The sequence below is a fragment of the Eretmochelys imbricata genome, chromosome 25 (assembly GCF_965152235.1).
Source record: "Eretmochelys imbricata isolate rEreImb1 chromosome 25, rEreImb1.hap1, whole genome shotgun sequence".
Taxonomy (NCBI): domain Eukaryota; kingdom Metazoa; phylum Chordata; order Testudines; family Cheloniidae; genus Eretmochelys; species Eretmochelys imbricata.
In genome coordinates, this window is record NC_135596.1 from 11,019,195 (window position 1) to 11,031,622 (window position 12,428).

Genomic DNA, 12,428 nt, shown 5'->3' on the forward strand with positions numbered 1-12,428 from the left:
CGTTTCACAGCGGGGTGGACTGAGGTGGCCTTTCAGTATGAGATTGTTAAACTCACAACCTTCAGGAGCATAGTCAAGTGCCTCAACCACTCAGTCACCCCGCCTCAGTTACATGACACGCACAATGCACCAACTTGCCAATAGGGAGGGTGGCCACTCACACATTCCAGTATCTCCAGGAACAGCCTCGGCCTGACCCCACCTCATTGTTCTGATCTCACACAGGGTGTGTATGAGGTCACGCCACACGGAAGGGGTGCCCTTTTGAAGACAGCCCTGCTGGAATGACCTGGCATGGATGGCATGTGCAAGGTCATACCGGCGGAGGGATGCTCTTCACTATGGCGTCCCCCATTTGACACCGGACAAAACCACAGCCAGTTTTGGCTGAGTATCAGACAGGGGACAAACAGCAGAACTGTCCAGTTTCAAACCGGACAAATGGCCTGTCTATCTCTAGGCCTCACCTCTCTTTCACAGAGACCAGCTCCAGGGCCAAGGCTGAATCATTAGTCCGCATGGACCAGTTAGTGGCAGCTTACAATGAAGACTAGTTAGTGGTGGTGTGTTTTTAGCAATGGGAGCACCAGTCCATCACACTAGTACCCACTAAATACTCATTTCACACAAGTGGCAAACAGCCATCAGATGGCAGGGATTGTCCATTTACAAGCTGGGCCGGTTTTGACCAGTGACCCAACAGGGAAGGGCTCTGTCTCCCAGTCCCCTGAGTCATCCCATCCTCTGTTTGGGCAGCTGTGCCTATGATAATTCGTGGAGGTTATACACGGTGAAACCCATGAAAGAAAACACTCAGTAAACTGCCACCTGTCTAAAGAGTAGTTCCAAAACATACTAAGGATCATTCTGCCACCCCCCTTTAAAGTAATGATCAGATCGCGATGGGTATTAAATACAAAACCCTGCGACAGAGAGAGATTTAACTGGCCAATTTTATTTGAACAGCTGATTTTTGTCAATCTGTTGAGTAGTCACTCAAATCAGATTTTGCTGTAGTTTCTTTCTGGGGATCCCAGCTGCTAATGTAATCTGATTAGAAAAACAAAACAGATCACCAGTTACTAATTCTTAGCCTAGGTGAAAGTCAACTGTAGTTTGTCTGAGTCAAAAACTCAAGACTTGACCCCTTTAATGAATTTAGTCTCCCAACATCCCTGTGAGAGGTCCCCATTTGAAAGAGGGGGAATCTAAAACAGCAATAGGTGACAAGATAATCTGGGTTTGTAAGGGGTCCAAGGTATATAAAGCAACAGGAGACCACTTCTCATGCACCAGCCATACAATGGGTATGATAAAGCCCTCGGGGTCAGCTCAGCCAGCCACAGTACTGACTAGCCCAACAATCCGGCTGCTGTAATTGTGCCTGCTGTGGGTATCTCGTGTTGTGGAGTTTGATCCATCCAAGCGGCAGAGGTGACCTCTGTGCACTGAGACGGGAAGAAAGGAAACAGCTTTATTTATTTATTGGTCACTTTCTCGTGTGCATTTGCAGCTGGAGGAATAAGTCACACTTTATAAATAGTTAATGGAGAATTAATAGCAGCTTTCATAAATGGTTAATCAACTGTTATAGATTGTTATAGAGTCCAATAGGTTACTTACAAGCACAGTTTAGAAGCATCTTTAACACCTTCTGCTGGTGGGCTTATTATCTAGAATACATATGACCTGCACATGCTTGTAACAGCTATTGATCATTTCATAGTCCTTTATATATGGAACCCTAATAGAAAGTATGACTGAGAAAGGGTGCCAAATCCAGGGAAGACTTCCCACACACACTGCCTGCCTGCTCCAGTCCTGATCTGGAGGGACCCTCCCAACTCTCGTGTAAGTGGGGAGCTCAGATTCAATGACCCATTGGTAGTGTGACCTAGTGGATAAGGCAGCAGGTTGGGATTGAGGAGATCTGGATTCTATTCCTGACTCTGCTTCCACCCTAAGCTTGGACAAGTTGCTTTCCCTCTCAGTGCCTTACTTTCCCCATCTGTGAAATGGGGATAATGGGATTGGCCTTTGTAAAGTGCTTTGGAGTCTATGGCAAAAAGAGGTAACTGTTATTATCACACGTTGGCTACTCTGCCTATAATACCACCAAAGAGGCCAACAGTGGTGAGGGTCTTTGTGCCTGTCCACTAGGAAATGGGTGAGAGCCACCCAGGGCATCAAAACAGACCCACACTCGGTCTTCACAGAGTGGTTGCTGTTTTGTTATTTTTCCGGTTAATAAGATGGATGAGCAATGAATGGTTTCATCGCTGTGTAATGTGGTACACGTTCATTGCCATGCCTTGAGTCCATGGCTGTGACTACGCTGTGTGCCCCAACCTCTGAGAACATACCAGTGACACCACAGATGAAACTCCAAAGCCCCCTTCTGCAAAAGACAGCCCTCCACCTGAGCAAATAGAAAATCTCCCTCAGCTGTAGCAGTGTAGAGCCTATGAAACACAGGAAGGCAGTTCTGATTCTACCCTGTAGAGGGCAGTGGTGCATCGGACAGGCAGAGAGAGTCTGTATTATTATTGAGGCCCCCTCTGTTTGCATTGCAGGGCTCCCACTTACAGATCCTTTTGAAGTGAAGCTGAGAGTTCCATTCTCACGGCCCTGATCCAGATCCAGAGCTGTTCCTGAGACACCCTGTCATACAAACATGGCTAGCCTTGGTGCTCACTCAGTTTTCACCTGCTGGCTTTGCCAGTGATTCAGAATGACACCACTTACCATGGCACAGAAAATAACTCAGAGCATCAGACAACCAACAGTAACCAGACCTTCCCCTCTCGCTTCTGGGACACAGACCCCCCCAGCACCAGCCCACTACTGGGTGGGATCAGAACTGCCCAACTGCATGCCACGTGCCCTAGACTGCTAAGGGCTGAATGGAGATTCTCTCCTTTACTGCAAGCTGGGGAGGGGGAATGTCAGTTGGAAAAAGAGAATCTGAGCTCTATTCCTGCCCAGATGTGTGTGCTAAGAAGATTTCCATCCATCAGAGGAGGGAGGCTTTGGCATAGCCTTCCAGTAGGGTAGTGGGGGCAAACAACCTGCGTAGTTTAAAAGTGGAGCTTGATACGTTTTTGAACGGGATTATAGGAAGGGGTTGCCTGCAATAACTGGGACTGGGCTCAGTGACCCTCCCAGTCCTTTGTCCTCTGAAAGAGCAGACTGAGTGTGGCTATGCAGCTGGGGGGCCACCAGCCTTGCAGGTGCCCGGGCCCCAGAACTGCCACTCCACAGAGCTTTAGAACCAGAAGAGAGTTTAGGGAGCTTCCAGAGGGACTATATGAGGCCTGGTCTCCATTAGAAAATTACATTGGCTTAACTACGTCGCTCAGAGGTGTGAAAAATGCACATCCCTGAGAGAAACAGCTCTGCCAACCTAACCCGCAATGGAGAAAAAAAGGGGAAAAAAAATCAAATGCACACCTACGAAATGGGAAATAACTGTCCACGTGGTCCTGCTGCTGAAAAGGATCTGGGGGTTAAGGTGGATCGCAAAAAGCAGATGAGTCAACAATGTGATGTGGTTATGAAAAGGGCTGCATATAAGACATGAGGGGGAGTTATCCTGTTCTGTACACCGCACTTTAAGAAAGATGTGGACAAATTGGAGAGTGTCCAGAGGAGAGCTACGAAAGTGATCAAAGGTTTAGAAAACCGGACCTATAAGTAGGGTGACCATCCGTCCCATTTTTAAAGGGACAGTCCCATTGTTTGGGACTTTTTCTTATATACACCCCACTCCCTGTCCCATTTTTTCACAGTTGCTATCTGGTCACCCTACCTATAAGGAAAGGTTAAAAGTGGGCACGTTTAGTCTTGAGAAAAGAAGAATGAGAGGGCAGCTGCTAACAGTCTTCAGATGTTAAAGATTGTTAGAAGGCTGGTGATCAATTATTCTCCATGTCTGAAGGTAGGACAAGAAGTAATGGGCTTAATCTGATTCTGCAGCAAGGGAGATTTAGGTTAGATCTTAGGAAAAGCTTTCTAGCTCTATTTTAGGGTAGTTAAGCTCTGGAGCAGGGCGGTTGAGGAATCCCCGTCATGGGAGGTTTTTAAGAGCAGGTTGGACAAACACCTGTCAGGGACGGTCTAGGTTTACTTGGTCCTGCCTCAGCACAGGGGACTGGGGGTGATGACTTCTCACGGTCCCGTCCAGCCCGACAGTTCGATGATTCCATACCAAACCCACAAGGGGGCACCAAAGGCCACTGAGCCTCAAAGTTGAAAATTTAGGCTCTCCAACATGCCGAGGAATATGATATACGGTGGTTCCTCTCCTGCCCTTACAATCCACATGGTGTGTTTGACTCCTCAGCCAAAGGCCAGATCTGAGCAGCACCTCAAGGGAGGTGGGGTGGGAACAGCAGTGCTGCCAGGTTGGCGTCCCACCCTTGGACGTTTCAGGTGCTGGTTTTTCAAAGCGAAACTCACGAAGCCATCATGTGGTTTGCACGGGAAGCCGTAAAACCACCCCAGATTTCCCCGAATGATCCCTGGGCTTTGGTGACTCTTTCCAGAGCTCCAAGTTTGCAACAGAAGCCAGAACCAGGTGAGTTTTAGGTGGTTTGGCTGGGAACATTGTGTTAGCTCAGGACCAGACCCAAGGCCTTTCCCAGCTCAATTAGCAATAGGATAATCCCTCGTCCTTCTATAGCCCAGGGCACTGGAGGATTTGTCCCATGAGAGGCCATCTCGTCTAATGCTTAGTGAGAGGCTGTCAGGAGTCCTGGGTTCTGCCACTGATTCTCTGTGTGACCTTAAATTTCGCGCCTCTCTCTCTGCCTCGGTTTCTCTGTAGAATGGGGTTTAATACTTCCCTGCAGCGCAGGGGGCTTGTGAGGCTTAACTAATGCCTCAGATGAAAGACATTAGGGAAAGGTAGGGTAGGGTAGGGTAGCTCCTTCATGTTCTGCATCGGGGATGCTTCATAGATACATGAATGTGTTATTGCAGGAGGGATTATTCTTTGCATCACAGTAGCACCTCTAGAGTCCAGTGGAGATCAGGGTCCCCTAAGAATCATAGAATCATGGAATATTAGAGATGGAAGGGACCTCAGGAGGTCATCTAGTCCAACCCCCTGCTCAAAGCAGGACCAATCCCCAACTAAATCATCCCAGCCAGGGCTTTGTCAAGCCTGACCTTAAAAACTTCTAAGGAAAGAGATTCCACCACCTCCCTAGGTAACACATTCCAGTGTTTCACCACCCTCCTAGTGAAAAAGTTTTTCCTAATATCCAACCTAAACCTCCCCCACTGCAACTTGAGACCATTACTCCTCCTTGAGCCTGTGCAGCCACATAAGAAGGAATGGTGTCAGCCAAAAACAGCTTGCAGCCGAAATAGAGAAGGCAAACAAAGGGTGGGAAAAAGGAAGGAGTCTGATCCCCATTTTACAGATGGGAAACTGAGACCCAGAGAGAGTCAGGAGTGTGTTTTCCAAAGGGCCCAGCACTCGCCTGAATTAGATTGATGCGAAGTATTTCTGAAGATAGCCCGTAGGGGCCTCAATTTTCAGATGGGCTCAGCTCTCATTTAGGCACCAAAATAAGTGACCAAATTTTCAAAAGCAAGCTGAGCACCAAACTCTTTGAAAAACTGCCCATGGACATCACAGGGGGAGCCTGGAGGTGGTAGTGGAGGGGGGTTGAAAACCCAGTCCCTCCTGAGGGCACTTGAAAATCTGCCCAGGAACTCTTTGGAAATGCCCCCCCTTTGGTGACTTGCCCATGGTGACACGGGAAGTCAGTGGCACCTTTCACCAGCACCGAGTTCACTTCCCCCTACTAGGTCAGAACCTCTCCTGTGGGATGTGCTGTTCAATTGATGGGAGGAGAACAGAAGGAGGTGTTGCCAAATGAGTGACTTTCTTGTAAAAAAGTTTATTGCAGAAGAAGTGGACTTACAAAACCCCTGCCCCTCTTTCATTAGAGGCTGCTCAGGCCAGCTGGAGTCTCTTGAGAGCAGCCCTCAGAGCAGTGTATCAAGTCACATGCAAGGAGGAGACCCTGCTTTTCATGCTGCAGGAACTTGTCCTTCTTTGGCAGTGGGGATGCTCTCAGCCTCTACGGTCGAACAAGGTTAGCTGGTTCCTCTTTCATTTGCAACAGGGAACGGAAAGTAAGAAAGACAGGTCTCCCCCGAAGAAATGCATCCCTCCCACCCTCCGCACATTGCTTCTCATAGTAGCTACAAGAAGGCACAGTCCCCCCTTGCTTTGCTGGAGCAATGCAGAACAGAGCTCTCTGCCCACTAGTACCACACCAGAGACTTGCTTTCCTATCCCAGAACCCTCTCCCCCATCAGCACCACCGACACCACCATGCTCAGCTGCCAACGGGGGGAAACACCCCCTGTGGTGTCCTTCAGCATGTCCGCTTGGCATGATGGACCCCCGCTGCAAGCAGCCAGAGTGTGGGAGGGGGCTCCGGGCTGGGGCGGGGGAATGGCGTGCAGGGGCGGGGTGAGGGCTCCAGCTGGGGGTGCGGACCCTGGCGTGGGGCTGGGGATGAGGGGGTTGGGGGTGCAGAAGGGTGCTCTAGGCTGGGACCGAGGGGTTCAGAGGGCAGGAGGGGGATCAGGGCTGGGGCAGGGGTTTGGGGCATGGGGAGGGGCTCAGGGGTGCCGGCTCCAGGCAGGGCTTATCTCAAGCGGCTCCCGGAAGCAGTGGCATGTCCCCCCTCTGGCTCCTACATGAAGGCACGGCCAGGCAACTCTGCGCGCTGCCCCATCCGTAGGCGCTGCCCTGCAGCTCTCATTGAAGCGCCGGAGGGGGGCCATGTTGAGGCTTCCAGGAGCTGCGTGGAGCAGCCTCCGACCTTGCTCCCCAACTGGAGCACCAGAGCGGAACAAGCCCCAGATCTCGCTCCCCAGCGGGAGCTCAAGAGCTGGCTTAAAATGGCTGGTGGGCCGGATCTGGCATGCGGGCCGTAGTTTGCCCACCCCTGCCCTGGAGCCTCAGTTTCCCCTCTGTAGGTTGGGGATTGGCCTTCATTACCTGAGCAAATCTTGTACTGCTTCTTTCAGGCAAATTCCCATTGACTTCAGGGGAGGCAGAGGGTTGAGTAAAGTCCTCAGGATTGGGCCCATAAATGCCTCTCTCTTTCGCCCTACACAATGTATCGCAACGTTTGGGGCACAGATTCTCACACACACACACACACACGGTCCCTTGGTGCAATGGTGCGGCGAACTCTGCTCCAGGCCATTGCACCGAGTCTTGTAAGTTGCCTGTTGCAAAACCCTGTTTGCAAAAGGTTCCTGGAAAGACGCAGCGTGGCACTCGCTGTCATTTCCATTCCAGGTTGGAGAGGAAGGGGAAATGGAGCCACGTCCCTAAGGGCCCAACCCAAAGCCCACGGAACTCCCGGGGAGTAAGTGCCCTGCTCGTCCGTTGCAGCTCACACATCCGCAGTTCAGCACCCGGAGCCAGCTCCTCTGCTGTGACCAGGGCTAGTCCTTTGCCTAGCTGAGTATAGCTGGGTGTAGCTGAGCGGGTGTCAGGCTGGCAGGTGTGCTGGAAGAGCGCCCGACCTCGCTAAAGGGGCACGCCCCGAGCTGGACCTTTCAAGTGACAGCTGCACCCACCCCCTGGATCGGTGCCAGGGCTGTCACTGGTCTCCCATCCAGCGTGGTGGGCAGCCCATCCAGCCTGGAACACTGTCTGGCCCCTAATTGCAGATGCACCATATGCCGTGGGACAGAGGCGCTGCAGGCCTGTAAGTCACTGCTGCCAAGACTGTGACACATGCACCGTATGCCCTGGCACAGCCCCAGGCCCACAGGCATGGAATCAGGCCAGCAGTTGCAGTTATGCCCCCGCCAGGGGTGGTTAACCCCATCACACTCGCAGATTCACTGGCTGCTCGCCATGAATCTGAGGGCTGCACCTACACGGCTGATCCATTGCATTCAAGCGCCCTGCCAGGCGGCCGGGTTCTCACTGCGGGGCTGCATCGGCCTGGCGAGACAGATGGGAAATCGCTGGATGGCTTCGCTCCCCAATTCATCAGCTGCATCGCAGGGAGGGAGAGTCACTGCTCGCCATAATCTATGAGCAAGCAAGCTGCCCTCAGCCCTGGGTGCACCAGAGCCTGGAGCAGTGCCCACCCCATAACTGTGGGCACAGCCTACACCTAGACGCAGTGTCCAGCCCATAATTACATGCACAGTCCAGACACACTGAAACTATAGCCCAGCCGGTTCTTGCTGACAGCCTTAGGCTGTGCGGAGCCCAAGTCTTAGGGGTGTCATACTCCTTCCGGCACCGGATCCACCGACATCTAGTTCTCTGCAGTCGTCTCCTTTATGCCCCCCCCCACCCCTTCTGAAAGCAAGTGCCCAGTGTCAGGGACCAGGATATGGGCAGCCATGTCTAGTGGTTAGATCAGTTGGAGTCAGAGGCCAGAGGCCAGAACCAAGGATCACAGCTGGAGTCAGAGCCCAGGATCGGAACCAGAGTCAGAAGTCGGGAATCAGAGCTGAGGGTCAGAACCAGGTTATCTGGAGTGAGGGCGGCAGGTCAGAAGCCGTTGCAAATGCTTTGAGCAGCCAGCATAATTTCTGCTGCTGCTTCTGGGCTTAAGAGCAAGCCTGCCAGCTGCTTCAGCCAGTCAGGTGGGGCGGTCATGCAGCCCAGCTGTTCCCATGAGGAACCTGAGCAGGAGCAGCTGCCGGGCCTTATTCCTGACACCCAGTCCTGGCCAAGAGGGCATGTCCCCAGGGGCAGGCCCCCTCCTGGAGCCTGCCGCTGTCCCCTCAGTTACTGGTAAGGTTGCTCACCATGCTGGAGTTGCTGGAGAGAGGTTCCCTAGACCGAGTCTGGGGTTTGAGCACCATGGAGCGGTGGAAGCTCTCGCGAGCCCGCAGGGAGCTCTCAGTCGAGGATCCCGAGTTGATATCGGCCATGAGCAAGCAGTCCCCGGGCCCACGGAGCCCGAGGCGGATGCAGCAGCAGCAGACGAAGCACAGCACGGCCCGGCGCACCTCCAGGCTGCGGAAGGAGTAGATGAGGGGGTTGATGGCTGAGTTGAGCAAGGCCAGGGCCAGGGCCCAGTCCATGCCCTTCAGGAGCTTGCAGGTCTGGGACTCGCAGAAGACGTCGAGGAGCAGCAAGGCGAAGAGCGGGCTCCAGCAGAGAATGAAGGCCCCCAGGATCATCAGGACGGTCTTGAGCAGCCGCAGGGACCTCTTGCGGCTGTGGCGGGTGATGACCTGCTGGGAGCTGGCCCGGACCAGGTGGTAGATGGAGGCGTAGAGGCCGATGATGCCCAGAAGGATCATACTGAACATGACCACGCAGAAGAGGATGTAGTTCTTGGAGTAGAGGGGCAGCAGGGTGGAGCAGCTGCGGAAGTCACACAGGCAGTTCCAGCCCAGCAAAGGCAGCATCCCAATGAGGATGGCCAAGGCCCAGCAGGACACGATGAGACTACGCAGGCGTATGGTCTTACTGGCCTCGTTCTCAGCAATGGGTCTCACCATGGTGCTGTAGCGCTCGATGGCCGTCACCAGCAGGCTGAAGGTGGAGGCGGCCAGGGCGATGAAGAGGACGCCCTCCCGGAGGAACCACAGCTCAGGCGTCAGCTGGAAGGTTCTGCTGCCTGACAGGCAGATGTTGCAGATATAGGCCACCCCGGCCAGCAGGTCGCTCACCGTGATGCTAGCAATGCAGGAGTAGACCCACCGGCGGACATGCAGGCCCCTCACGATGGCCATCAGCACCAGCAAGTTCTCCACCACGATGAGGCAGCTAATGGTGATGAAGGCCACCTTGAGGAGGCCCATCCTGTCCTCCTGGGGCCGCCGGCTGCCCAGCTTCCCCGTGTAATTGTAGTGCTGCAGGATGAGGTTGATGTTCTGCCTGGCTGCCAGCTGCAGACAGGAGTCCACGCTGTACAGCAGGCTAACCCTGGCCTCGGGACTGACAGTTAGGAGAGGAGGAAAAGAGGGATCTACTGAACGGCTTAGCCCTGGAGCAGGCATCTTCTGAGGAACCGGCAAGCCCTGAGGAAGGGCAAAGCCCAGAGCTAGAGAAGGCATAAAAACAGGACAGGAGCTGGCCCCGCGTCCAGCCGATGGAGCAGAGGTCAGAGCCGGCGCCCCCGTCTGGCAGCCCGGGATTCTGCAAGAGAGTAAACGTGAGATGTTTTGAAATGCTCACAGTTGTATGGGCATGATAGTGAAGGCTTCCTGTTGTTCAAGAGGGTTTCCTGTTGTGAGTGAAAGCATCACCACTGCCCAGTTCAGCTGAAATCATTTCTCAGCAGTGAGGGCTGAGCTACTGTCCGCCGGTTCATTGGTAAACGGGAACACGTGCGGATGGAACATGGATGTAGCAATAGCCCGGCTTTTCTGCTTCCACAGCTGGCTTGATGGTGACTCTAGCTAACCTGGTTGGATGGTGTCGCTCCGGGCTGAGGGAAAGCTCCTTAGCCAAGGGGGCAAGGGGGCACTGCCATTCCTGCACCTACTCAAAGTCCTCTACTTTGGGATCTCAGCGTTTCTGTTACAGTGTTCCCAACGCCTGGCCTTGCACGGAGAGCTTGTTCCCTAATCTCCAGCCTCCCTCGGCCGCCAGTGCCCAGACACCCTCCTTGCATCCATCAAGGAGAAGCCCTCCAGTGTCCGTATGGTCTCAGATACATTAGCTCATTTCTGGGGGTGCTTGGCGCAACCTGCTTCTTTGTGCACGGACACGTAGAGGTGCAGTGGGGTGACCAGATGTCCCAATTCTGTAGGAACAGTCCCAATATTTGGGTCTTTTTCTTATATAGGCTCCTATTACTCCCCACCCCCTCTCCCGATTTTTCACATTTGCTGTCTGGGCATCCTAAGGTGCAGAACCCTTTCAAGGTGCACTAGCCGTGGGTACTTGCAGGTCTAAGGCGAGGATGGAGCCCAGAGTCTGCTGGAAAACCTTGCATTAATACTGAGCACGGACATTGCTTCTGCCATAGGAGGCTCTGAAAGCACCTTACAAAGATGAGTCACATCACCCCCATTTCACAGGCAGGGAAACTGAGGAACAGAAAGGGGCTGTGGCTTGCCCGAGGACCCACAGGGAGCCAGGAATAGAACCCAGGAGTCCTGGCCACATTGCAACGCTGGTATTAATGCATGACCTGATTTTGAAACCAAGGAAGGTCTGGATCGGGAACAGCCCCCCACCCCTCACCACCCACTGCCCCCATGAAGCTCTGGCTGGACTCACCTGGAAGGCAGGGGCTGGAGGCTCTGCTGCCGAGCCTGGATGCGAGGCTGGCTCTCAGCAGGAGGTCCCGGCAGAGGTGGCAGTGAGGGCTGCTCGTGCAGGGTGCGTGGCACTTGTACCTAGCAGAAAAGAAAGAAAAGGGGAAGTTGCAACACACCGAGAACTAACCGCATTTTTAGCAGGATGGACCCACCCAGCGCAGCTGAGAGGAGGTGGAGGAAGCGCAAAACAACCGAGGGCATCTTCGAGTTCAGCGGCAGGCCTCCCTGCTCTCCCCTGACGCTCATGGTCCTGGAGCTCTTCGCGACAGGCCGGGGGCGGGGTTAGCTGCTCTGCAGGCTCCAGGTGAAGAGCAGCAGCATTTCCCCACGGACAGCAAGGGCCGCTCTTGCCAGCAAGCCACGGACCAAGGTGCAAAGGCTGTTGGCGGAGATGCGCCCACGGCGGGAGACATCCTGGGCACAAGAGGAGAATACAAAGCTCCCCATGCTGCAGGGATGGCAGTGGCTTTTGCAGGGTCCAGTGCAAAGTTACAGGCCCTGTCTGGTTCTCTGCACTCCCTTCTCCCTGCCCTTGGGCACCTGCATCGCCCTCCTGCCTCCCTGCATACGTCCCATTCCCACCCCACCCTCACGATGCATCTCCCCCACCCACACCACACCCTCTTGCCAGTCCCTATATGGACAAGAGAGCCAGGAGGTAGAGCTGAGCCCAAGCATGGGGCAGGGCAGTTAGGAAGTTCACCCCATGCCGTTCTAGAGCTGGATTCGGATAGGGCCGTGGGGCGAGGCTGCTCCAGTGTCTGCATGGCCCAGGGAAGATCGAGGTTCTCGGCATGGGCTGAAAGGCAGAAGTGTCCCGGTACCAGCAGGGGGGTCTCTCCCCATGTCAGGGGAGTTCTTCCAGAGTAATGCCTGCGGGATCAGGCCTGTCAAAAGTAGTAAGAGGCATGGGGGGGTCTGCCATGAGCTAGAAGAGACCCAGGACCCAGGTCCCCTGACTGTAACGGGGATTCTTTGAGGAGGCCGCTGGCCACAAATAAGACGATTGGTCATGGGCTGAGAATCAGGCAGTGCCCAAGCACCTTGCTCAGTCATGCCCAGCTGGGGTACTCGCCGGCTTGCAGTCAACTCACCCAGTGGCAGAGCGGTCCCAGTGCTGAGAGCCGCAGAATCCCGCTGCCACCAGC

General features: G+C 54.0%; 1 protein-coding gene across 1 annotated transcript; it reads right to left on the reverse strand.

Moving 5' to 3' along the window:
* Window positions 1–5,889: 5,889 nt before the first annotated feature.
* S1PR4 (sphingosine-1-phosphate receptor 4) lies at window positions 5,890–11,351 on the reverse strand. The gene is made up of 2 exons (XM_077842250.1): window positions 11,240–11,351; window positions 5,890–10,150 (listed from the first exon to the last, which is right to left on the reverse strand). Exon 2 carries the CDS (start codon window positions 10,066–10,068, stop codon window positions 8,785–8,787), a length of 1,284 nt encoding a protein of 427 aa, XP_077698376.1. The 5' UTR covers window positions 10,069–10,150; window positions 11,240–11,351; the 3' UTR covers window positions 5,890–8,784.
* Between the last annotated feature and the right edge of the window lie 1,077 nt (window positions 11,352–12,428).

Bases quoted from the DNA above. Each gene is read 5' to 3' on its own strand.
- S1PR4 (XM_077842250.1), bottom strand. From the start codon at position 10,068: ATGCCTTCTCTAGCTCTGGGCTTTGCCCTTCCTCAGGGCTTGCCGGTT.